The sequence below is a fragment of the Protopterus annectens genome, chromosome 9.part0, assembly GCF_019279795.1.
Source record: "Protopterus annectens isolate FY-2018-M chromosome 9.part0, PAN1.0, whole genome shotgun sequence".
Classification (NCBI taxonomy): domain Eukaryota; kingdom Metazoa; phylum Chordata; order Ceratodontiformes; family Protopteridae; genus Protopterus; species Protopterus annectens.
Genome location: NC_056743.1, coordinates 237,888,601 through 237,916,100, shown reverse-complemented (window position 1 = coordinate 237,916,100; position 27,500 = coordinate 237,888,601). Strand labels below are relative to the sequence as shown.

Below are 27,500 nucleotides of genomic sequence, written 5' to 3'. Positions count from 1 at the left end.
GAATGTCCTTCTGCTAAGGTAGGTATGGAACCAGTTTGTAATGTTTTTTTCACAAAATTAAATATATATAATTTGAGCAGCAGCAGTTTGTGAGTGACAGATTCAAAGGCACATGACATGTCCACAAAAATACCTGCTGTTATGAGGCCAGCATTCATGTTATAGAAGATAGTGTCAGTAGCTGAGAGTAAAGCAGAAAAAGTGATAAATCCAAAACTGAAGCTGTGTTGTCTTTCAGAAAGAAGCCCAAAGCTATTTATTTGCTTAAGAAGCTGTTTGTGTAGAAATGTTTCAAATATTTTCAAAACTGGATAAAGGGTAGAGGTAGGGCAAAAGTCTTTATGCATTGTGGTCTGGGGGACCCTTAGGTAGAGGGATAATGATGGCATGCTTCCAGGAAGGTGGCACATGAAAAGACTGACAGATAATAAATGAAAGATAAGGGGGTTGGCTATGTAGTCTGCTACTTTGCTAAGGAAAGTTGGATGTAAACAGGAGAAAGAAGGGATTGAGGATTTTAGGTTATGTAATAGCTATATTATTATTTCCTTTACAGAGACTGATATTTGGCAAGTGGGTGGAGATGTGACTGTTCATTTGTTTTACTTGGCAATTGGAGTTAGAGTTGGGCTATTATCCAATGATGTAATGATAACATTTCTGTAATTCTCAGCAGGATTGGAGCAAGAGTTATTAGGGCAGGTAACATGCTGGTCGGAGATGGTAAACTGTCTTTATCCAGCTGATGCACAATTAGGTATGCTCAGCTGTATTCCCTAGTGACGGGCACATCATTATTTTCACAGATCTTTACCCTGACAGGTATGGAAATTTTAGAAATCAGACTAGGGATTGAAATGAACTGTGCTTTTGTAAGGGGGATTGCCCAATGCAAAAACATTTAATTTGTTGAGTTTTATTGAATCGGGGAGTATTTTTGTTTACATGCATGTGTTTGCATGTGCAGATATACATGCATGCTCAGTAACAGTTCCTTGAAAAAAAGTAAGCATACTGAAGTGGAATAAAATCTATGAACTTGGTTTACTTGTTTACTGGTTTGGAATATTAACTAATATCCAAGCTACCTGAATACAAGTCTCAATAGTTTCAGGGCATTTTTTAGTATATTTCTTACTTTTGATATGTTCCTGTATTATTTTCTATGAAGATGTTAATGTTTATATGTAGTTCAGTAATTTGGTAATATCATTGTTATTGAATATCAATTGTGAAAATTTTGCATTGGGTGATGCAGTTCAGTTTGTATGAACGTTATAGTGGATGAAATGCTATTTGAATACCTTTGCTTTTATGTTAGCTTCAGTGTTAGGGTTTGGGTTGAGGTCGGAAACAAGATTTTGGTTTTGGTTACTATTAGGTTTATATTTACAGCTAAAGTTATATTCAGAGGTAGGTTTTGTATTACAGTTAGGCAATGGCTTATATAGATGTTGTAGCCTGTGTGGAAAGTTTTGAAGGGTTTTATTATGTAAGCAAAACTTTGCAAACTTATATGCATTGTAATGTTTTATGCATTTTTGATCAGTTCATGTGTAGACAAAATGGTCTTTGGCCTTTTGCATTTTTGAATATTTGGACTTTATTGTTTTCAGTTTGCCAGCCAATGTTGTACAACAGTCATGCTCTGTGTGGCAGGTTAGCTTGTCCAAGTCTCTACAGCATACCTCTCAACCTCTTGGTGCAAGAAATCTGGACAAAGCCTAAAATAATGGGTGAAACAAAAGTCCCAAAATTAAGGACAGGTTTTAAATATTGCTCATGTAAATGTCGAAAGTTACTGGAATAACAAGTTCTGTGCAAGCATGCATTTTCTGAATGGTATTAATTCTGAAACTGAAATGTATGTCACTATTTAGTGACTTCAATACTTACTGATTTGCCAGAAAACCACACATTTTATGACAAAACAGAGTAAAACTATGAGGCAAAAATCTGGACCTTCTGTAAAATAAAATCTGGACAGTTGAGAGGTATGGTCTATAGTTGAGGATATGCTAACAATATATGTATATTATGAGTTTCACATTGCCCAGTTGCAAAAACATTGTATGATCTGCATCTGAAGTTAGAAATTGAGTAGAGCAGAGTAATGTTGAAGTATAAGATCATGGAAATGCTGAAATGTCCCGTAAGATACCCTAAACTGACTCACCTCCACCTATCACACAACGCTAAGTCCTAAAAGTGCAATCAAATACTGTGGGTGGATCCTGACACTATACTTGAATGCATCTTAAAAGGCACAAAGCATGATTTAACCACAGCCCTAACAACACCATTCATTCTCAGTTTCCATATAGGTTGTGTACCAAACAAATGGCGAACAGATAGTCATTCCCCTACATGAGGGAACTTTCCACAAACCCAGGCAATTACAGACCCATAAGTCTGCTAAACCTCCTTTGCTAAGCCATTGTAAGACTTATCATGGAACTAATCCAGTAAGGACATAAAGAACCTCCAATCACTGGACCCATCTCAGTTTGGATTCATGGTCATGTTTACCTGGTGGACGTTGTTGAAGTCTCCAGAGCAATGGATGAAGGTAAAATGGTACACACCACATACGTCAACCTGGCCAAAGCTTTTTATACCATCCCCTACTTAGACATATAGAAAAGCTAAATAAACTAGAAATAAACACCTTTCTCACCCACTGAATTGCCAATTGCTTCAAATATAGAATGCAAGAAATTAAAAAAAAAATAATGCAAGTTACCAACACAAAGAGATCACTCACTAGTAGAGTCTCCCAGAGTTTTGTGCTGGGACCTTTCCTGTTTTGTATTTACTTCTCTGAAGTAAAAGCTAATGCCAAAGGGCTCTGGTTGACTAAGTTTGCAGATGACTGCAAGTTAGGTGCAGTTGCTGAATGCCCAAATGACTTGTCCATCCTGCAGGAAGGTTTTTCTCAAACAACTGGTGTCAAAATCCTGGCCTGAAACTAAATGCCAAAAAATGCATCATCATATCCCTTTGGTAGTTATCTATCCTGGGAAATTGAATTACCAAATTGACAATATGCACCTAAGAGTTGGCCTAGTTGTTTGGGATTCAGGAACTTATATGGACAATGACCTAACTTTTGATCAGCATGTGTCAATTGTCATAAGAAAGTCCTTCTATATTGCACAGCTTGTAAAGAAAGGGATTGTGTCTAGATCTAGAGATGCCATTGTCCTCCTTTATTCGGCCCTAATTAGGTTATTCATTGAGTATAATGTTCCCTTTGGCATGTTTGTGTGGAACAGAGCCAACAATACAGACTTGTAAAAGGTCAGTACACGGTCCCTTAAGGATCCAATATATAGACCTCTAATGCCTTGATGCAGCTATCATGCAATCCTGTATGGGCCAGAAAATTAAAATAATGTCGTTTTCTAAATAGGCTTTTACTATCTTTATATCTAATGTTTCCTTCTGAGAACCAATTAAAGCATTAGAAGAAATTTAAAATTTCTTCTAAAGTAGGCTTCCAGGTCAGGAGACTGGAGAACTTTTAGTTATGTATACCTCACAAAGTATGCAGATTGTCATATATGCATATCAGTTTTTCCAGGGTTTTTGATGTCTGTAGTTCTGTGATCCATTTGAATATTCCTTCAATACATTTCTTTTTGTTGTTTCCATACCTTACAGTGTCATCACAGACTTGATGTTCGTATTCTGTATAGCTCTATATATGGCATACTAACATCACAGTATCCATGTTGGTATTAATATGCCAAATACTGAGCTATATATAACATCAGTCTCCATGTTGGTATTATATATAGTTGAGTATTTGCATATTAAGATCACAGTCTCCATGTTGGTATTATATATAGCTCAGTATTTTGCATACTAACATCACAGTCTCCATGTTGGTATTATATATAGCTTAGTATTTTGCATGCTAAGATCACAGTCTCTATGTTGGTATTATATATAGCTCTGTATTTTGCATACTAACATCGCAGTCTCCATGTTGGTATTATATATAGCACCGTATTTTGCATACCAACATCACAGTCTCCATGTTGGTATTATAGCTCAGTAATTTGCATACTAACATCACAGTCTCCATGCTGGTATTATATATAGCTCAGTATTTGTATACCAACATCACAGTCTTGATGTTAGTATGCTATATAGCTCTGTATTTGGATTTTCTGGCATGGTTATCACCCTTTCACCTTTTCTTTTGTGTCCACAATATACATCCAGCTAACAGCTGCTATCTTGCTGTATAATTACTGTTACTTGCTGTATAATTACTGTTACTAACTCACAATTTCAAATCTGCTTATTTGGCTCTGCATTTTTGAAATTCACTTTTTGGCATTTCATCTCCATTTTCACATTTTGGCTTTTTCCTCACATCTGATCTTCTAAACGTGTTTCCCACTTCCAGGCTTCTCCATTGAGTTTATTTGTATGCGACTGTGATTGAAAGATGACAACTTTATAACCATGCTCCTGTTCCTTCAAATGTTCAGTATTTGTGGAAAAAAGGAAACGAGTTGGTCAGCAGGATTTCTAACAAAAAGAAAAGCTTTGGAAAAAAAGCAGCAACAATCCATTTATTTTACAACAACAATATGGACTTGATCAATCTGCCTCAATCATTCTCTTTGTGTTGCAGATAGTCATAAACACATACAGATGCCTGCAAACACAGAGCCCCCACACACACACACACACACACACACACACACACACACACACACACACACACACACGTTAGTCTCTGTCATTTAAATGTCCTCTCTGAATGATGTCTAAATCTAATTCATAGTTTCTTTGCTAACTAGTACCAAAACAATTCTTATAATTTACCCTCCCCCACATAAAAAGTTCGTAGCTGAATGCTGGTCCACATGATTCGCCAGGAAGTTGTGTGAGGCAATCTTTGCATGTGGAGGATTTACTGTGTAAGATGGATCAAACATACAGAATCTCTACATTTATAGCTACAGTGCTGTCACAGAAAATGACAAGACATATGGTATCATGCAACTTATGTGGAGCTCATCATACATTATTTCATTCATGTAAAATATAATCTGAATGACTCTGTCTACAAATAAATACATAAAATGCCGTATGAGAAAGGAATTGTGGATTCAAGTAAATGGCCATGGTGAACTACATTAGGAATACCGGACAGTTACTGCTAGTGTACATACTGTATGAGTCTGCATGTTGAATGCACATGTATTTCTCTTTGTCAAGCCAATTCATATACAAGTTATGCTCTCTGCTTTCAGGGTAAGTGTACCCTGACAAAGAATTGGGAATCCTTTGGCATCATGGCAGTCTTGTCTTTATTGCTTTCAGTTATACTCTACAAAAGATATACAGAGTATATTTATTTATCTACTAATATACGGTTACATATTTTTGGAAGACTGAAACTGTGGTTTTGTTATTGCTTTAGTGGTAATGATTGGAGATGCAAAATTAGGAACTGGAGAAATGATATGGAAGAAACAACACAATGTGAACCTTACTTTCTGTGCAATGATATGAATGTTAAATAACACAGTGGTGTGTGTTTTCATTCAATACAGTAAATACAACTGCATAATCTTCAAAATATGGTTCGTTAATATTGCTATAAAGGATCACTTTACAACTTCAGAAGCTGAGGAATTATCTACCATTTAAGCTTCCAGAAGTAAATGCACCCCTACCATATCAAATTCACTGAATGCAATTATGTAGTTTTGCAGCCAGATCCATCACATTGGAAATAAAAACATTCAAATGCAGTACCTCTTACAATAAGCATTACATCATAACATTGTTGTTACAATGGCATGTGCCCTATGTATGCCTTCCTATATGAAAGCACTTGTGCAGAATTATCAGCAGAGAATGTGGCACTACAGAGCAAGTGCTGTACTGTTGTACAATTATTTGTCTTAGCAGCATGCATATATGTAAGAGGGGTGGGCCATGTGGTCAGGGGTGAAGGAGGGTTGGTAGAGGAAAGGATGCGATTCCGAATGCTTGTGGGGGACTAGCAATAAGAATATGTGAAAAGATGCCATGAAATTAACTATAACATGAAAAAAAAATTAAACAAATATGTTAAATTACTGGTAAAATACTGCACTCCATAAGGCTGAATGGGTATAATATTTATTAGTATTTCTTATAACCATTGCACTCTAAGTGATGATTTTCATGTTCCAGTATAAATACATGACAAAAAAATGAGCACATACTGTCAGGTCTGAAGAAAAGCTGCAGAGTATCATTTCCTGTCAGCAGCCATAAAATAAAGGATGACTTCCAAGAATGTGGCACACTGATAAACAGCTTAATTTCAGCTCTCCCAGTGTGAACAAAGAAACTGAGAAATAAGGGCCAGCAACTCTTCACATTTTAGTAAATTCAGTTACTGGCTAGCAAGTACAATACCTGTATGCTAGCAAAGAAAAAACATAAGACAGCCTGAAAGAAAATAAACTAGAAAAGGTGAAGAGAAAACACTGCCTTGGAAGAATCCTGTAGCTATTTAGCAGAAAGCAGTTCAAATTCTAGCTTTGGTGCAAGACATGTTTTCCAGTAATCAAAAGGAAAAAAAAAATAAGTCAAATGTGCTCAGAGCTGATTAAAATAAATTAAACACTGAAGGAGTATATCAACTCGGATAACAGAAGACTGGAAAAATGGAAAAAGCTTTAAACAGATAAGCAGATGAGCTGATAAAACTGCAAAAGTTAGATCCTAAAATGAAGAAAAGGCTGGCTGAGTATGATACTGCTCAAGAAGATATGTTTTTTTAAAATGTTAGATTAGAGGACAGAGCACACAGGGAAAATCTGAGATTTTCTGCTGTAGCAGAAATACTAGAATTGAATGGATTCTTTGGTTGGGAGATGGAGAGAAACCAATAGAAAGACCAGCAATACTGAAATTAGTGAAATAAATATGAGATTATAAAGCATCAATCACATTTGTGAAATATAGGTTTACAAGAAAAAGTGGAATGCCTGGACTTTTGTTGGCTTTGTTAAACTTGTGAGGGGCTAAAACACATATACCCTACTGCATGTCATTAATTTTTAGGACACTGAAAGAAAAAGTAAGTACAAGTAAAACAATTTTGTTCTTAGTATTTATGTAAAACATTGCATGTTATATTCTAGCATTTCAGTCATAGTGTATGTGATGAAGATAATAAAGTAAACATGCTTTATTTTCCTTTTTTTATGAACTAGAGGCATTACAATGTAAAAAGTAAAGGCTAGACAAAAGCATGTTTAAATGAATATGCTGTAATCATGGGTTGTTGGAGTGGGGGCTGGAGTGTATAAGTGCACAGTTTATAATATATGTAAAGCTGATATATTTTCTTTTACCTTTGCTTAGATGAATGGATTAAAGCACACATCTTAATCTAATAACACTTTTTTTTTGTATGTAAGCAAGTTAATAATGCTGAAAGTAATGAAAAGTTTTTCTTTAGCAAATAAATGTTCAGTGTAAGTTGAGAATCCTGCAGCTGAGAGCAACTGTACATTTTGTACTCTGTTTCCATGAAGATAAGCTGACTAGAGGGGCAAGCAATAAAAGCCAGAGCACATTTTTAAGGCTAAAACGTAAACTTTTCTGAAAGCATATATATTGTTTTTAATATCTTGAAGGGGAATAAAGATAAGACAATAACGGACAGCAATTGGTGTAAGTAGGAGCATAGGCTGAAGGGGGACTTAGCATTGGGTAACCTTAATTTTAGGTTAGGTAATACCTGTTTGTGCAGCTATACATTTGGGTCAATTGTTCTTATCAGGTGGGTTAAACTTTATTATTTGAAGATGAATGTAGTTTTGTGTTTTTTAAGTTAATAAGTTTATGGGGTGTTCTGGTGGTGTCTTTGTTTTTTGTTAGATGGTTTGCATTAAAACAAAAAGTCTTGGAAAATGTGACATAGGTTCAAATAAAATGACAGGAAACTGTATAAAAAATCAACTTGCCAAAGATTAGTGGGGCATGTAAAAAAAATCTGGAAATAAACATTTTTAAAAAGGCTGTCCTATATAATAGGTGGGAATAATAACTTCTTATCATAAAGGCTAGTCTATCCATATTATTTTGGAACACAAATGGCCTCACATGTATAGGCAAAAAGGATATATTAAGAAATCCAGAGTGCAAATAACAATGTGGGAGGATTCATTATTGGAATGAAGTGACCTTGTAAATTTGAAGAAAGGGCTGCAAGAGGGATATACAGCAGAGTGTCAGGGACAAACAAAAAGGAGATTACTTATACTAATTGCTAGAGCTCCAGTAGAGATTGAAGAGGGAAAACGAGATAATAATGGTAGATTTGTGGTTGTAAGGGGCAACTGGCAAGACAGGAGGATTATGCTGGCTATTATGGAGTTTGACAATTTTCAGAGAAATAATCCGCTTTTAGCAGGGAATATGACTTGTAGGTAGGGACTGGAGTTTGATTTTCAACAGTGAGCATGGACCTGGGGGGACTAGAAGGGAAAATATAACAACTGAGGCTAGATTTCTGAAGAAATTTTTGAAAATATTTGGTTTGGAAGATATATATTCAGTAGTAAGAACTTGCAGAGAATTTACATATTCCCCAAGGTACAATAATGGCTAGACTAGATATATATTTTACAGGAACATTTGCATTTAACTGAAAGCTTTGAGATGCATCTAATAACTATTTCAGATCATGTGCCAATAACAGCCAAGATAAAACTGCAGGATAATGAAGTAAAACTGAATGACTGGTGCTTCCCAACCTACCTGTTAAAAGAAAAAAAGAGAGAAATTTAAGGCATGGGTTGTGGAAAATATGCAAGATTTAATATGGAAGACAGAAATTTCTTCAGAAGGTATAGCTAGTGAGTGGGATAAAATGAAAACATAGATTAAAATAGGGTAGAAATAAAAGAAAAAAGATATGGTTAAGAAGTAACACAAATTATTTAGGTCTGACAAAAGTCGAAGTATTACAGATTAAGGAGAATCTCACAGAACAAAAAGATGCACAACTGCAAAAGAGAAAGCAGAAGAGAAGATTGCAAATAAGAAAATAAGGGAGTATCTGGATAATATGCATGAGTTGAGGAAAATTGATGTTTGTTTATTTATTTATTTTATTTTTATTTTACATTTGTTGACCGGGTTAGTCCAACTGGATACATGTCCATTTTCAGCAGAAGCCCGGGGAGAAAAGCTCACAAATAAAAAAAAAATAAAAATTGTACACAGAAAAATTCTTAATAATAATAGAAAAAAAGAAACAATACAACACAAAATAAAATTCACAAAGGATATATATATGTAATAATAATATATGGAATATTTAGCAATGAGGATTAAGATATAATTATAGAGGAAGGATGAAATTTTTACCATGTAAGTGATGTTAAGTAACTGTTTTTGAGAGCACAAAAACCTTGAGCATGATGACTTGTGCAGCAAAATGTAGAAAGGGTTGTTGCCAAATATATGGAGCCTATGACAATAAAAATAACCAGAGATCCTATATTACAGAAATTTTGGACATTTTATGAAAATTCATATAAAGCAGATGAATGTGAAAATCCAGAAAGAGCACAAATGGAAATATTTATGAAATAATTAAGTATGCCAAGGTTAGAGGTAGATGAGACTCCACAAATAACAGTTAAGATAGGCAAAGATGACATAAAAACACTGATATAAGATCAATTTGCAGGAAAGTCTTCAGGACTAGATGGATGTTTGGAATCTAGGAAGGAAGAAAGTGATAAATCTAGGTGGTTTTGTAACAGTATTTTAAAAAGAGGATAGCACCAATATCCTTGAAGAAAGCTGTGATGACTATAATACCTCAAGTCAGTAAATACTCATCAGACACAGCTTCATATAGATCCATTTCAATTTTAAACAATGGTTATAAAGTATTTATGCCTAAAATAGCTGAGGGAATGCAGTAGGTGTTGCCAAAATTGATAGCTATTTGTCAATGTGAGTTTGTGGAGGAGAGGCAAACATTTGGCAACATTAATAGAACAATGTTGATCCAGAGGGAAATAGTCTAAGAAAATATGACTGTTGGTGGGTTTTGATGCAGTGAAAACATTTAACAGAATAAGCTGGAATTTTATCAATAGAGCAATGGAAGCATTTGCATTCCCTGATACAATAATAAGGTTAATTAGCAGAATATATGAGGAATCGTAGGCAAAAACTAAAGTGGGTGGGTACCTCTCTGACAAGTTGTGTCTGAACAGAGGGACCAGGCAAGGATGCCCTCTTTTCCCTTTGTTTGCTTTATATTTAGAGCCATTGGCAAAGAATATAAGGGACTCAGAAATTAGGGGATACAATTGGTATGGTAATCAAGAAAAGTAAACTTCATTTGTAGACAATATTATTTTTTACTTGATAAAACCAGAAATGATATCTGTGTTGTAAAACATTCTGAGACAGTTTCAAGTCATATGGGGATATAAAATGAATGAGGATAAAACAAAGGCTATAGGTGTAAGCTATTTACCCACACATGAATTGGTCCAGCCATGCCCATATTTATGGGGACACAATAAAATGAAGTATTCAGGAGTATGGATTAAAGATACTGTTATATCAACTAAGGATATGGGAGAAGAGACTAAACAAAAGATAATGCAAAAACCGAGAACCTGGAGGCTCTTGTTGAGTTATATGGACAGACAAAAACAGAGATAATGTTTTTTAGTCTCTTTAGTTTTATATACAGGTCAGGCATATTTTTGTCAACTAGAGGAGAAGTTGTGAACAATAATTAAAAAGCTGAAATAATTTATCTGGGGTGGGAAGAAGGCAAAGGTAAAATTGGATAAGTTGATCAGAACAAATAGGATTACCTGATTTGAATGGATATTTCAGAACTACACTTAAAGCTCACAACACAAGCAGAGTAACATAAGCAAAAATCTATAATTCCAAGTGGAAAGGGGTGATGATGATAAAACGGGAAAATTCAAGAAATAAGAAGATGGGGATTTTGGATGGGGATCCTTAAGCAGAATAGCAGCAGTCATACAAAATATTATATTCATAATGTAGCAGAAAGTACTCTAAGAACCAAGACAACATGGGAATAGAGAAAGGAAATTTTACAGATAGAGATGACTGCAATTATTGGTACAACGAATAAGCAAGAGGGGGATGGAATTTATTGGAGAAAACAGCCAAAGGAACCAAGGTATTGGAAGCAAATAACTAGAAAGGGAAAGGTAATAGAATGGGAAGAGGCCAAGAAGATATATATGGACTGCAGGCTACAGACTGTCTTCCCCATCAGGGATTGATATTGGAGTATAGGTAAAGAGAAAGGGAATCCTAAGTAAAAGACTTGATCTGGTAGAGTTTTTAGTTGAAAATGGAACAGAAGTTGCTGGCTCAGTAGAATTTTTCCTCAGGAAGATTTCAAACATTGGAGGTGTACTGGGGAAAGAAGAGTTAACTGGGAACATATGTTTTGGGAGTGTAATGAGTTGGCAGACTTCAAAAATTCACCACAGAGTTCTCTGGCAGTAATATTGGGTGAACAATATTGAGTTGAGATACAAGATTTGAATTGCCTAGACATAAGACCCAATAAGGCTTGCTAAGTTTAATTCTAGTGTCTGCTAAAAAAAATTACTACATAATGGAAATCGAAGTTTAAACCAACTGTATTTGAAGTATCGACTATTGTAGTAGAGATTAAAGAACTGATAGTGTGATCTTTAGAAAAGAGTAGGAGCAAATTACATAGAAAAAAATGAAAATTGTGGGAATAATGCATGGAAATAATGTTCAGGAGGAGTGAAATTTAAGGGAAAGCAGGAATTGAGCAATTTGTGTAAATATGGATTGATGAAAGTTAAACATATGTGATGTATAGCGTTTGTAACTAGGAATATGTTAATATGGGTTATTTTCTTTGGTATAAATGTATGCTTGCCTGTGTCTTTAGTGATCAATTCAATAAAGGTATTCAAAAACCATCATGAAATCAAGATCAATGCACACGAACATTAGAAAATTACTCTTTGTTATTAGTTTAAATGAAATACCGTAAATTCCGTGATTTGTAATAGCAATGAAATAGTGGTAAGGACAATCATTTTACTTGCAGTGTTTAACATGGAGAGAGAATGAGAAAGACGTGCATTCCATTTTTTGGACAAGCAATTAATCTAGGTGCCATTCTCAATTTTATTACTGAGCAGAATGATTTAGATTTTCATCTGACAACTTCCGGGTGCTAAAAAAAATAAACTCTGAAGAGTAGGTCTAAACTTTTAAATCACTTAAAGCTTAACTGAACATGGAAAAATATATAAAGGATATAGTGCTCTTGCAAAATGGACGGCTGCTGTTACTGTCTAAAAGTATATTTATTTTTTTTATTATTATTTTAACATTTGTTTACTGAGAAAGTCCGACTTGGAACAAAGCCACTTTTCAGTGGAGGCCTGGGGAGAAATGCACTAGACGCATGTCTATAGTGTTGTAGTTCACAAGAGCAAACGCTCACATGAACAAATGCTTTTTACTACTGTAAAAAAAAAAAAAAAGTGAACACCCGTGAGCAAACATTCTGTTAAATGGAATTTCTGTCCGCATCCTTTGGCATTGGATTGCATTGCAGTGGGTTAAGGGCTTGCCTACGTGCAAAAAAATAGTTTTAATTTTTTTTATTTTCCATTAGTTTGCAGTTTGATGTAAAATGATCTGTTTGTGTTCACTTTTATGAGCTTTTGCAGTTTGCTGATATGTTCAAATATATGGGTTACCTTTACTTTATCGAATGCCCACTTCACTGACAAGTCCCATTACCGACAAATGGAAAGCCGATGTTTCCCACATGGAAAGTAACCGTTTGGCCATCTACCTGAACTTTGGCCCTTACCCCCATGGTAGTGCATTCTTGAAGTTGGTATATTAAGGGTGGTCTGGGGAGCCCCCCCACATCGGTGAGTTTGTTTTATTGTTAGTTCCTGAAGTTGGGATGGCCAAACGGTTATTTAGCGTGCGGGGAAATGTCTGCTTTCCATTTGTTGGTAATGTGAAGTGTCAGTAAAGTTATTGTCGCTGAAGTGGGCATTTGATAAAGTAAAGGTAACCCATGTAAAGATATAGATATGTATATGGGTGTTGTGATTTATCTCTGCATACATTTCTGATTTATTTTTCATCAGTGGTACAGTTGATTACATAATGTTCAACTTGGAAAAGCTAATAGAATTGCTACAAACTCTGGCAAATCTCTGTAGCCAAGACAAAAACATATTACATCTACAAGTTAACCCAGCTCTTTTGGAAATAGATAAACCAGCTTACTGCAAACAATACTGGCCACCCCCATTGTTTACCCAAACACCTGACTGTCACAGATACTAGTTTTATTGACTTTTACAATTCCCTTTTGCTTTCCTCAGTTTAAACAATAACAGCTGCTATGCTCTTAGTTTTACAGGAGCTAATTAATAACTGTTTCTCTTAGCTGTATCCCCTTGTAGAAATATGTTACCACATTCCAGTTCTCAACAATCTTAATCAAAGATACCAGAAAGATACTTCCCTTCCAGAACCGGGTATCGTGATAGTTAACTATCACTATAAGTAAACATTACAACAAAAGAAACTCCATAAATTACTTGGTAAATCATAAACTCATCATCTGAAGGGTAATATCAGAAGCATTACCAAAAAAAATTCTGAAAATCACTATCCGGTCCACTAAAGGAGTTATAATAGAAAACTAAAAAACAATATCCTACATTAGATTGAACTTATTGGTAATGATCCCCCCTATTCTGACCAAACTGACTTTGCCAAATTCCTTGCAAGCAAACTTTACCCCCAAGAATTGTATCCAAAGCTCTAAAATATCTGAATCTCTTATTACTGCAATAAAGATCATTTACTCAAAGTGCTAACAAAGGCTAAAAATACTTCCTCCATCTAACTTGTACAGCATAGGCTCTGAGATGTGCTAGCAGGTTGCCCTACTGGCCATTTGCTCTGCCATTTAGTTGTGGTCAAGGTCTTCCTCACTGTACTGTACTTGTGTCTATGACCACCTCTATTCTACTTTGTTGAGCTATTATTCCTTGCTGCCTTGATCAACATACTGTTACCACTCCTATGCACCAGGAAATATGGCTGGAACCTTCTACCAGTGGCCTTGCCTTGTGATTTTGTTCAGTTCCATCATGTTGTTTAGTGTATCCTTTCCATTTTCTGGCTTATTGCTGTGTTATATGACAGCCCTCTAATTCTGTAGAGATCACTTTGCTGGACTGCCTGTGGTTGGGACTTACAGTTGTGAAAGTCATGAACCCTGATACTCCTATGTTTACATTTGGATATATCATGTCTGTCTTGCTAGTCATTCTGCATGTCTGCTTTGCATCTGGGCTGAGTTTGCTTTCTCGTTATTGGTCATCCTGCATATGTCATGTAACATTTGTGGCTGCAGTTTATGTAATACTCATGACTAAGGTGCCAATTGGCTGCTATTTTTTCTTTACTGTTCTGGAACTGTCTTAGCGGATTATCTCACTAGTATGTTTGTCATGTTGAACATTGCCTATTACAGATGATCTTGGAGAGCACTTTTCTTCATTTTCCTTTTTGTCAGATTTGCAGTTGCCTTTCTATGCCAATGAAGGCTTTACACTCTTGCCTTGCATATCTGCTCTTCTTTTTAGATGTTTTTTTTTAAACTATACATGCTTGACAGTCCTGTTGCCTACATGTGGCTCTGTTTAAGTCATGCATGTCTGATCATTTTCCCATTTGTCCACTTTTGCTTGCAAGTAATTGTAACTCAGCAGGCTGCTTCATTCATTAGTGCATATTGCGGAGTTTCATATTTATCCAGTTCTGCTTTATCCAGTACTATAGAACTCCATATTAAATGCCCATTATACATTATACTGAGACATGTCTAATTTTGTAAACATATTCATAGCAATTTATCACATGCACATGTAATTTACATGTGATTTAATGAACAGTATATGGCATGGCATACATTCTTCTAACAGGCCATCTGGCATTCAAGTTGGCTGAGTTTGTTGTGTAGTATGCATGCCTAGGTGAACATGGACTGACAAAAAGAAGGCAGCATAACTGTTGACTCATTTAGAAAACAGTAAATGATTTGTACTTTTTTTTTTTTTTGGCAGAATTGCTACCTATCATGGTAATATGAACCTTCATTCAAAAGGCTGACTCAGTTTAATGCTAATTATATCTCTAAATTTGCTGCTATGATATGAGTTGGAGTAAAAAGGCAATGCAAATAGTGCAAACACAGTCGAAATATAGAGAGTCTAGATCTCTTCTGTATTAGTGCAGGTATTTATGTTTTGTTGCAACGTTTTCTGAATTAATGCATGAATAGTGCCACAAGCAAGGTTTTAGTTCTGGTTCAGCCAGTACTGTGAAATAAGTCTTATTAAATACTGATTTCTGATTATCTGAATACAGATTAGCACAGTTACTGCAAAGCAAGTGCAGATGTCATATAGAAAGCTATGCTATTTTAAAGGCATATGGCACTATCTTTTTATGGTTAATATAGTATATGCTCACACCAAACTGCTGCAATTTTCTTCCTTCATATCTCCCAAATAGCAACAGGGTTTAGAATCTGTTAAAGAGTTTACAGTTATTCTGATGCTATTTTGTTAATGCATATCATTTTATGATTGTGCTGTCAATGATCCACACTCTTACAAAGCTCGACATGAATTATCAGGGTGTGAAAACTTGGTATACTTAGTATTACAAATTTCAAAAAGCGTATTATTTTGGCTGTAGTATATGGTCATGCAGTTTCCTCTATAATATAAATGATTAACAATCATGACTGCAGTCACAAAATTGATACATTTCATAAACTTTTGAAATTATAAACTTCAAAAAAAAAAAAATCACATCAACCCCCCCCCCCCCACACACACACACACACATACACACACACATACACACACACATTCCTGCTACTTATATCTACAAAGTCCAAGATAACTGTATATTGGGGTAAGGAGAATTTCCTGAGAAGCTGCAGTCATGTTCTTTTTAATACAAGCATCATGAATCATACATTAACATCTGTACATTAATATGCTAATTATCCCTCTGCCAAATTTTAACACAGGCACCCAACTGTTCAGTTTAACAACAGAGTACACATTCTATTGGCTGATGTGACTGCAAACATAACATTTAGTGTGTCTAAAGTTTTTCAGTTACTCATTCACATTGTTTAAGAAAGGCAGCTAAATATGTCAGTGAAAACTCGGCCTTCCAAGTTAGAAGTTTTTATGTTGTACAGCTGCTGGTTAACTAACCAAGAATGTTAGCTTTTCCTATGAATGTGTAATCTAACTAATGAAATATGTTAGCATATATGCTAAAAGCAGCCATATTCATTTAATCCACTGTTAGGAGAACTACTTTGCTACAGACCAATACTTTTATTCTTTTTAAATTAACATCTTTTCTAGGCATGTTTCTCCTGGAAATAATGTCTTTTTATTGCAGGTACCTCCATGAGCTGCAGGCAGTCATGGACACTGATACTCTTTCTTAATCCCTGCATTTAGCCTTGGGAATTAGTTATGTTGGAAGTTGTTGTATTGTTTGGTATATTGTTTCATCCTCACAGGCTGCCCAACTATAATATTGTTGCAGTGCTACAATGCTTAAGTAGCCAGGTCAGTCCCTACTTTGTATCATTTAATTTCATCATTTCATGGCCAAGAGCAGATGTTTAATTTCTCAACTTTGCTGCTGTTCTGTGCCATTGAGACACTTAACTTTGGTTTCTTTTAATGATTTTGTACTATTTAGGTCTGTTGGTTATGAATTAATTTTTATGATTTTTTTTTTTTTTTAGTGAGCGCTAATTCTGCTTGAATTTTTAAAAAGTTTTCATAACTGCTTGATACATACCATATGCAATAAAAGCTTGCATTCCCTTCTAGCTAAGCTATAATTTTTTTGTACGTCAGCCATGTAGTCATAAATGTTAGTAGTTGCAAGTCTTTCTGCATTTTAAACCAGTAGATAACATGCGTAGTTAGACATGAGATGTTATTATCAATATAAGACCAGTGGAATGTATGATTACCCTAGGTCAATGAAGCAGATGCACTTGTAATTTTGTTTTAGCTGTATTTTTTATTGTTTTTGGAACAGGGCTAGGGTGTTCATTTATTTAATTACTTATCTGTTGGTTAATGTGCAAGGGTGTAGTCCAATTAGTTCATACAGCAGTTTTACAAAAGGCTATGTTCTGTGTCAAAGAATAACCTTTTCAGACTTTTCAGATAAATTATTTCATTTTATTTAAAGGCTGTGCTTCTGATCTCTATATTGTTTCTTAAAGTTAGGGTGTGGGGCAATAACTTGCATTGATTAGTTTGTAGTTAGAACATTTAGCAGATAGATTACCCTGGCTGTTGCTGGAAGTTACACAGATTTTTAGAAGAAAGATGTGGAAGTTGTGTTTTCTGTTTTGGATTTTACAAATCTAAGGCTTGTGTTTTTGACAATCTGTAGTAGGGTTGTGCATTTTTGGTAACCTCAAGTCTGCGGTGAGAGTGACGGATGCATTTAAGGTGGAGGGGGGATTATATCAAGGATCAGCTCTGAGCCCTTTCTTATTTGCAATGGTGATGGACAGGTTGACAGATGAGATCAGACAGGATTCCCCGTCAACTATGATGTTTGCTGATGACATTATCTGTAGTGAGAGTAGGGAACAGGTGGAGAGGTGCTCTAGAGAGAAGAGGAATGAAGGTCAGCAGGACTAAGACAGAATATGTGTGTGAATGAAAGGGAGGATAGAGGAATGGTGAGGATGCAGGAAGTAGAGGTGGCGAAGGTGAATGAGTTTAAATACTTGGGATCAACAGTTCAGAGTAATGGTGAGGGTGGAAGAGAGGTGAAGAAGAGTACAGGCAGGATGGAGTGGGTGGAGAAGAGTGTCAGGAGTGATTTGTGACTGACTAGTATCAGTAAGAGTGAAAGGGAAGGTCTACAAGAGTGTAGTGAGACCAGCTATGTTATATGATTTGGAGACAGTGGCATTGACAAAAATGCAGGCGTCAGAGCTGGATGTGGCAGAGTTAAAGATGTTAAGATTTGCACTGGGTGTCATGAGGGTGGACAGGATTAGGAATAAGTATATTAGAGGGTCAGCCCAGGTTGGAAGGTTTTGGAGACAAAGCCAGAGTTAAAGATTACATTGGTTTGGACATGTGCTGAGGAGAGATGCAAAGTATACTGGAAAAAAAGATGCTAAGATGAAGCTGCAGGATAACAGGAAAAGAGGAAGGCCTAAGATGAGGTTTATGGATGTGGTGAGAGAGGACATGCAGGTGGTTGGTGTGACCGAGCAAGATGCAGAGGACAGGAAGAAATAGAAAACAGATGATCTGCTGTGGCGACCCCCAACGAGAGCAGCCAAAAGAAGAAGTCTGTTCTAGACACTTTGTATTATAGTGTTGGTAGCAGTACATTTATTGTACTAGCCTTTCTTGTTTCTTGAGTTACAGATGCTCAAAGTTGTTGTAATGCTACCATAACATTGGTTGTTTGGATAGATTTAAATAGGAGTCTTTGTGGATGCATTCAGGGGTTTGGCTTTAGTGGCCTGAATGCACCCACAAAGACCTGAAAAGAAAAACTAAAAAGTCATGGACATTCAGTAGCCATATAGCTGAGACACCTGACATCTTTAAGGGGTCATTTTGTATATATCCAATGTGCCTCTTATAGGAGGTTTAAGGCATCACACAGTGAAACCTCTCGCTTGACTAGGTTACTCTTATAGTTTTTACTAATTGCTTGACTAAGTATGACAAACTAATTAAGAGTATTTCTATCTGATATTAGATATGCCTGCTCTAATTTTAAAATGACAAATGTATCCATGCAGAAAAAAGTGTCCCAACAGGTCTTCTGCTCCTACCACAGAATGTGCCAGTTTAGTAGCATAATATTCCAGATCATCCGTCATCTCTCTATGTTGCCCGTTTTGTGAAAGTAAATTCCGGATCACTTTTAAAACAAAGAATAAACATAACCTATTTAAATGACGTGCCAGGTATACCTAAGCAGTAATTGGCTCTATGCATTTTTATAGTGATACTCCATTGAGACAAAGAAAAGATCTTGGGCTGTCCTTAGATATGAGAAAAATATACTGATCATCTCCATAAGCATGTTTGCCTGACAACATACACCATAGCTAAGGCAAATGCCAATTGACTACTTGCTTTTCATTTAACCAGTTTCAGAAAAACAAGCAAAAAAATGTTCTATAACATTTTATCTGATCCTGTCATATTGCGTTCAAAGAAATCCAAAAACTTATAATGTCATATATGCAGAATGTTCACACTTCTTTGGAACCTTCTGTACAAGGAGATGTATCTTATCCAAGGATATTGGCCTCACTATTAAAGAAACACGTATATGACTAACATTTTTTGTCCGCCTGGATTGGTGAATGTAGACTGTAGCCTACAAAAGCTGACAAACAGAAATAGAGAATCCTATCCCACAATACATTTAAAAAATCTTTTACCAGTTAAGTACTTTGAGTGCAAGTTTAGATTCAGCTGACCATCAGTTAGAAGGCAGTTAAACTGTGTCTTAATTTTATTTATAAGTGGTAAAGCAAGTGATGCGTTTGGAATGTATAGTATAAGCCTGACATTCTTTCAGTCATGGAAAGCAGCTTATATGACATAATTGTGAATAAGTACAGGCAGACATGTTTCAGTTAGGATGATGGTGCCAGAACTGTTGCACTGAAAAGTCAGGAAAAATGAAGGTTGTATACACAGACTGTCAGTGCTAGATTTTTTATGACTCGCTGTAAATTCTGGAAGGAATTTTACTTGTTGATAAAGATCATATAAGAATAAGATTGCTTTACCAAATTTACGACTTCTTACTTTGAAAATTTTCCTACAGCAAAGGTCCTTTTAAAGCAGTGACATTTCTTGGGAAATGATTTTCATCTTAATACCTCCGAGAAACTTGCACAATGTCTTTAAGCAAACAGGAAACATGGAAAGTAGTTTCTAGTTAGTCTTGGTTCATGTTAATTCTATAATTATTCATTACAAAATCATTTTAATGCTTCTCAAAGTTAAGTTTGCTAACTTCAAAACTAAAAGTTATGAAACTATATTGTAAAACTTCCCTTAAGAGTCTGTATCGCTGTTCACCTTGATAAGGTAGGCTAGAAACGTATTAAGTTCTTTTTACCCCAAAAGTATCATAGTATGTAGTAAAACATCTGTTTTATTTAATATCCTATTAAGACTTTTGATTTCTGTTTATATTAAAGCAAAACTCTTTGAAATTAGAGCAATTGTGTGCATTTGTAACAGATATCATAGTTTAACATGAAAACGTTTTCTCAACTGTTTTTTTTTTTTTTTTTTTTTCAGAACTGTTCAAAATGCAAAGAAAACAGGGTTGCCTATAGTCTGTGTACAAACTGCAATGAGTGGTTGTGTAGCCCCTGTACGGAAGAACATCAACATAATAAGAATACTGGAGAACACATGCTGTCACTTACAGAAAAAGGCCCCTCAGGTATATGTTGAAATTTCATGTGGAGGCTGTGTACATCGGGTCCATGAATTATAATGTCGCAGTTTTAATATTAGGCTAATATACTTTTTAGTATATTCTATATAGTTAGTTCTCAGAAAATCAGTTGTGAAATCTCAAGTTGATTTTTACAGTCCTACCATAAAATATATATATTTTTTATTCCACAGCACAAGTTGTATAAATAAATATGGGTCTAGCTCGCTCATTGACTGTGACATAGGTGATTGGGATTCAACTATTCACCCCCAGCACTGAAGAAACCAGGCGGCAGTTAAGGGGACAGAATGCAGGGTTGCAGCTCACTCACCGTCCCTCCCATAGCTGATGAAGAGTGTGGCTTGCACTCAAGGGCACACAAAACAGAGGGATTTACTTAGCAAAGATCAGAGATATCACTGGCAAGCACTTCAGGGTGGAGGGGCAGAGTTTCTTGAAGAGAGAACCCCTTGTGGAAGTACAGGGCTTCCTCTGCATTATTTATTTATTTATCTATTTATTTATTTGTCATTTGTTAACCCAGATAGTCCATCTGAGCAAAAGCCCTTTTTCAGTGGAGGCCTGGGGAGAAAAGCTCCACAGTACAAGTAAGCAAGAAAATGTACAAAATTGAAGATAAATACAGTGAAAAATGTACAATAAAACAGTTAAGCAAATGTAGATAGAGCTCCACAGTACAATATAGTAAGAGCATTATAACACTGAAGAAAAGCATAGCAAAGAAATATACAGTAAACCATTTGAATGAATTTACATAACACGTTTGGTTATCTTCAGAGGGAGAAAGGGGTGGGTTCCTGTGAGATGATTACAGAGGAAATAAGCCATTCACATCTCCTCCCTAGTACTTTGCTGTGGATGTATGGGAAAATAGGGCCAAAAAACAGAAATCATTTAAACCACCTGGAATTGCTGTCGATAACCCAGCACAGTTGTCCCTCACCCCAGTTTTAGGGAATAAAAGGGCAGAGTGGCTGGTATAACACGATTAACAACAGGCAAGTAGGGAAAAATGGCAAAAATATGTAGGTCCATGACTTTAAGAAAATGAGACCAGTGGAATAGCCTTTGAGACAAAAAGCAGTCCTGCAGATGGGAATGAGCAGATGAGTGAGAGAAAAGAATAAATGAGTGAGAGCCTGAAGAAGTAGTATTCTGAATATATTGGGGACAGTGAAAGAGATTTGAAGGGCACTGATTACCTGGAAAATGTGAATGAGTCTGAGTATGTTGAAACAAAAAAAAAATAAAATATATATATATATATATATATATATATATATATATATATATATATAATTTGTGTGTATATATGTGTGTGTGTGTGTATGTGTGTATATATATATATATATATATATATATATATCTATATATATATATAATTTGTGTGTATATGTGTGTGTGTGTGTGTGTGTATATATGTATATATATATATATATATATATATATATATATATATATATATAATTTGTGTGTGTGTATATATATATATATATATATATATATATATATATATATATATATATATATGTGTGTGTGTGTGTGTATATATATATATATATATATATATATGTGTATATTTATATATATATATATATATATATATATATATATATATATATGTATAATATGTGTGTATAATATGTATGTATATGTGTGTGTGTATATTTTTATATATATATATATATATATATATATATATGTGTATATTTATATATATATGTGTGTATATTTATATATATATATATATTTATATATATATAGTGTGTGTGTATATTTATATATGTATATATATATATATATATATATATATATATATATAGTGTGTGTGTATATTTATATATGTATATATATGTGTGTGTATATTTATTTATATATATATATATATGTGTGTGTGTGTGTATGTATATTTATATATGTATATATATGTGTCTGTGTATATTTATATATGTATGTATGTGTATGTATGTGTGTATATGTATATGTGTATATATATATATATATATAATATATATATATATATATATATATATATATATATGTCTCCCTAGTAGTTAAGGGGAAAAGACTGAACTGGGTAAGACTATGAAAACAATATATGCAAATGAAGGGACAGCTAAGAATGAAACCAGGCAAAAAGCAGAGAAGGAATTCATTGGATCTTGTGAAGGTAGCCTAATTATGGAGGAGCACTCTGCTAGGACACTAAAAAAAGATCAGAGTAGTGCATATTGAATCATGTGTCAAGTGGATGCTGGCTTTGTGATGCAGATGGATAAAGCCCTAACCATAGCCTAGACAATGTGGGATCAATTAGTCGCCAAGGCACTGAAGGGGACAACAGCAATCAGAGTGAGTGAGCAGGCAGTCCTACCCCATTTATACTTTGGGGAGGGAGGAGAAGTAGGCCAGTCCACTGAAATGTTTATACCTACTGCAGGCCAGGTATATTGTATATTACATATTGACAATGTAATCTTAATTCTGGCAAGCTGTATTTGCAATGTAGCCCTCAACATGGATAAGCAGAGCATCCAGGTGTACTGCAAGGCATAGTAGGCCTTAACTTTGTGCAACAAATATGTCAGCTGGCAAAAGGTATAGCTAGGTACATAACACACAACCCGAACCATCACAAATGATAAGATCATGGGTATACAGGAACCAATGTAATAGTGAGTTTATTAAGTATTTAGTGTGATACTATGTTATGAAATATTCTAGAATCTAAGCAAGAGGGTCATGGCAAAGAAAGTTGACAAAAGACAAGAAAGCCATGAAACAGGACTGGGTTGGATGTAGTGGTGGTATCCTATTCAGAAGATCTAGTGAAAAGAATTCTGGTATAATTGATGGAAGCAAATCAGTAGGTTAAGAGATAAATACAACAGAGTGTGGGAGGTATTTAAAATGTGAGCAGGCAGAAGACAGCATATACTCAATGCCTGCAAAAAAAAGAGCACTGAAGAACACTGGCACAAAACTGATATGAGAAGGTTTTGTGTCTGGTGTCAAAGCTCTGAGTTCTGTTTATGTGGCTGATGGTTGACCTTATCTAACATACTTTTTTATTAATGATTCATTTCTCTGTTTGTAAACCAGTAGTGGAAAGTATATAAACTTGCCAAGTACCAGAAATTTAAGTAGAAACTGTATAAATATTTATAACATAGAAGCAGTTTGGAAAACTACTTTTTCTTCATACAGTAAATAAAAAAAATTTGAACATTTTCAAGATATGAATATAAATAAAGTGGCAACTCAGAATATTTAGCTATGCACAATAATGCTTCCTTACCTATCTGTAGTATTTTCTGTCCTACAATGGACACAAAATCAATGTTCTATATCAACCTTTCTGGATTCCTTAAGTTACAGTATTTTGGAATTAAAGGAGACCGTCCCAGAAAATGAGCCATAATCTATTAAAATGGCTGGCATCTTGTGCATCTTGATGATCGTCTAAAAGTATTAAGTATAGATTTAATAAAAAATTAACTTCAGTCAAGCCTCAGTGCAGGGGAATTAAATTGATCCTTAAAAATGTTAGCTGCAATCTATAGACAGCAGAAACATATAAAGCTATAAGGATCTGGTTCATTCCAAACATTGGCAATTGCTGTGGCTGTTTAGAGCAAAACATGAGTTGGCCATTAAAACACCATGAACAGCATGAGATCTTCTGTAAAATAATGGTTGCACAACAAAACTCATGGATCAGGCCATGGACTCATGCCTTCTTTCCATAGCATTCCTCCCTAAGTACAGTCATTCACAGTCATACCTCTCAAATGTACAGATTTTCACAAAATATACAGATTTTTTCCCTTATATTTTTGGTCCATCTTAAATAAAATTGTGGTTTTCTTGCAAATTGCTAAAGATAGAAGTCAGAAAATTACAGATATTTGAGTTTCAGGCTTTACCCTTCAGAAAATGTATGCTAATGCAAAACTTTAGTCCATCAGCATTCTAAGTTTGTAAGAGCAATGTTTAAAAATGCTCCCTATTTTTGGGCCTTGCCCCTCCATTATTTATGGCATTATCCAGATTTCTTGTTCTAAGAGGTTGAGTGGTATGTTAACAGTCAATGTGGATAACATCACTTAAATTATTTTTGTCATACTGCCCTTTGTGATCTTGTCATAATATTTCTCCTAAGGTCCCATGGACTCTTCTCTGTAGCTTTGGTGAAGGTGTATAACAGCAGTGCTGACTCTAACATCCCAGTAATGAATAGTTGTTGTACACATCAGAATATACAGGTGTTTTACTGCATATCAGCTTCGTGATGATTCCTAGGGAAAATCGGCATAAATCTAAGGTGCTTCAAGTATGGCTGGGGACTGGACAGTACTGACATTTTTTTTTGTTTCTGCCTAGTCACCTCTGATTTTATGGTTTAAATACTGACAGGCAGCCTAAGACCATTTTCTTGTGATAATCAAATGGCCAAAGATCAGAAGATAATAGAATGCCATAGAAGCCAGGCAAGTGATTATTTATATTATCTATTAAATAGAATCTAAGCAATACAATGCATTATACATTATCATACTTTAAAAGTATGAAAAGTAATGTAAAGTTATAAACATAACTAGAAGGGTTAAGTGAAGCAGTGATGAATGTTACAAAAGGGGGGAAGGGTAGCAGTTCTAAAAACAGCTTGACTTTCCAGCTAAACTTCATGGTCAATTAAAAAAAAAAATAATTTTCACCCTGCATCTAAAAGAATAATTACGCAGACAGCTAACGGCCAAACTTCATGGTCAATTAAAAAAAAAAAAATTTTCACCCTGCATCTAAAAGAATAATTACCCCGTCAGCGAACGGCCACAACCAGTGACATTTAAAAATTCCTCCACAAAGGAACACGTCTGTATAAAATTTCAGATGTTGTCTAGGTTTGCAACTCCAAGAAGGGAGAAGTGAATTTAACACATAAATATGTTCAGACATTGTTTTAAGAGAATAACAGACAGCAAAAAAAGAGGAGAAAATATATATCCTGGAAAGACTACTAAGGAAATATCCAGAAAAATGGTCTGAAAAGAGATGCAGGTAGAACATTTTCAATTATTGACATTCTCAAACAAATCTGTGAAGCAGATGCTTACTATAATAAATTTACAATAAAGGTTGTCTATTCCTGCTGTACTGGCCCTGGGGAATTGGATTAATTCGCTCATTGGGTGATAACAAAAGAGGGAGTTCTTTAGTGTGTGATGATTTGACAAAAAATTTAATTCAGGCTAAATAATTTGTATTAAAATTGACTTTATATATGGAAACTATCCTGCACGATAACTATGCATCAAAGCAGTAGAATGCTTCTCATTTATCTTGTATAAGAAAAGATTATTTTAGCTCTTTCCAATGGGAATTGTACTCAGTGGATTAGCCTAGTGGTTGGCCTGCCCCATACTGTAGGAAATAGATTAGAAGGGGCAGGGAAGCCAGGTGAAATAAATAAAGAAAGTTTTGAATAAATATTTGCAATCTCTTAGCAAACATACATTGGGAAAATATTTTACATTTAATTTCTTAGACTGTGTTTTTATTTTTGGCACTGTTTTAGTAAATTACAAACTATGCAAGATGCTGCATCATCCATACCAACCTCTGTAGTGTCTGCTTATCTACTGGATTTGTTATATACACAATTCTTTGAAATGTTCTGTGTCAATGTTCCAAGCGCTCTAATGTTAGAATATGACCCATGAAAAACACAACTAGTGAACACTAAATCCTGGAAAATATAAATACACAAGTCTGGAGCCACTGAACTTGCCACTCTTTAATATAAAACAATAGCAGTCACAAACACGTTAACCACTTTCACCCAGGAATCTCCTGAGCTTCATCAGAACAATGAAGAAGTACATAGTTGGTTATTTTATATTATGCTAGTCCTCTTCTAAACCAATCAAATGGTCTTATTGATTTAATATAAACACATTTTAACTATTGCTAGTTCAAAATTTTCCTTCCACTTACAAAACAGTATAAAACTCTCTGTAATATATCACAAACATAACTTGGTTAAAATTTTATACAAAGCACTTAAAATCCATTACTATATGTCGTATTTGGCATAGAATGAATATAAAAATAATGCCTATAACTTAGCTGCCCTTAATTTAAGGACACTATTAATACTCAAATGGTCATTCAAACCTGGACTAGCAAGAGTTAAATATGTATTTATATTAAATCATTGAGGCCATTTGATTGGTTGAGAAGATGACTAGCATAATATAAAAGAACTGCTATCCACTTCTTAATTGTTCTGATGAAGCTCGGGAGATTTCTGGGTCAAAGCGCTTTACATGTTAGTGCTTGCTATTATTTTATATTAGAATGGCAAGTTCCGTGGCTCCAGACTTGTGTATTTATATTTTCTGGGGATTTAGAATATGACCCATGTATTTTGTACTTGTAACTCTTAATTTATATTTGGTCTGATTTAACTTGAACTGACATCATTTCATCCTTTCTGCAGCTGAAGCTGCATCTTGTCATGCTGTTCAAGTGTCGAACCCACCGTAATATATATTGGTTATATTTAAAGCACCCGTCAAGCTGAGCAACAGCCCTTTGGAATATATCCGGTGCTGATGAAATAGCAAACATTCTTCTAAGAAACCTGTACATTCTCTATGGTCTCTTATTAAAACGAGACAATTTGGACCGGTTATAATCAGTTTTTCTGCCACAATCCATGGTTTGCATCCACTACCCATATGTAAACAACAGGTACTGTTCTCCTTTACTCACTTTATTAGATCTTGGGATACATACTACTGGTAATATTGTCTTGGTATACAACAATAGCTATATTATTCAGT

The 27,500-nt window shown here is 34.9% G+C and overlaps 1 protein-coding gene across 1 annotated transcript in view; it reads left to right on the top strand.

The window, feature by feature from the left end:
• TRIM66 (tripartite motif containing 66) overlaps positions 1-27,500 on the top strand; it is a 419,382-nt gene that overhangs the window by 108,045 nt on the left and 283,837 nt on the right. Inside the window, exon 3 of the mRNA XM_044082811.1 lies at positions 20,487-20,634. Within this exon, the coding sequence (XP_043938746.1) occupies positions 20,487-20,634 (148 nt within the window). The remainder of the gene's footprint in view (positions 1-20,486; positions 20,635-27,500) is intronic.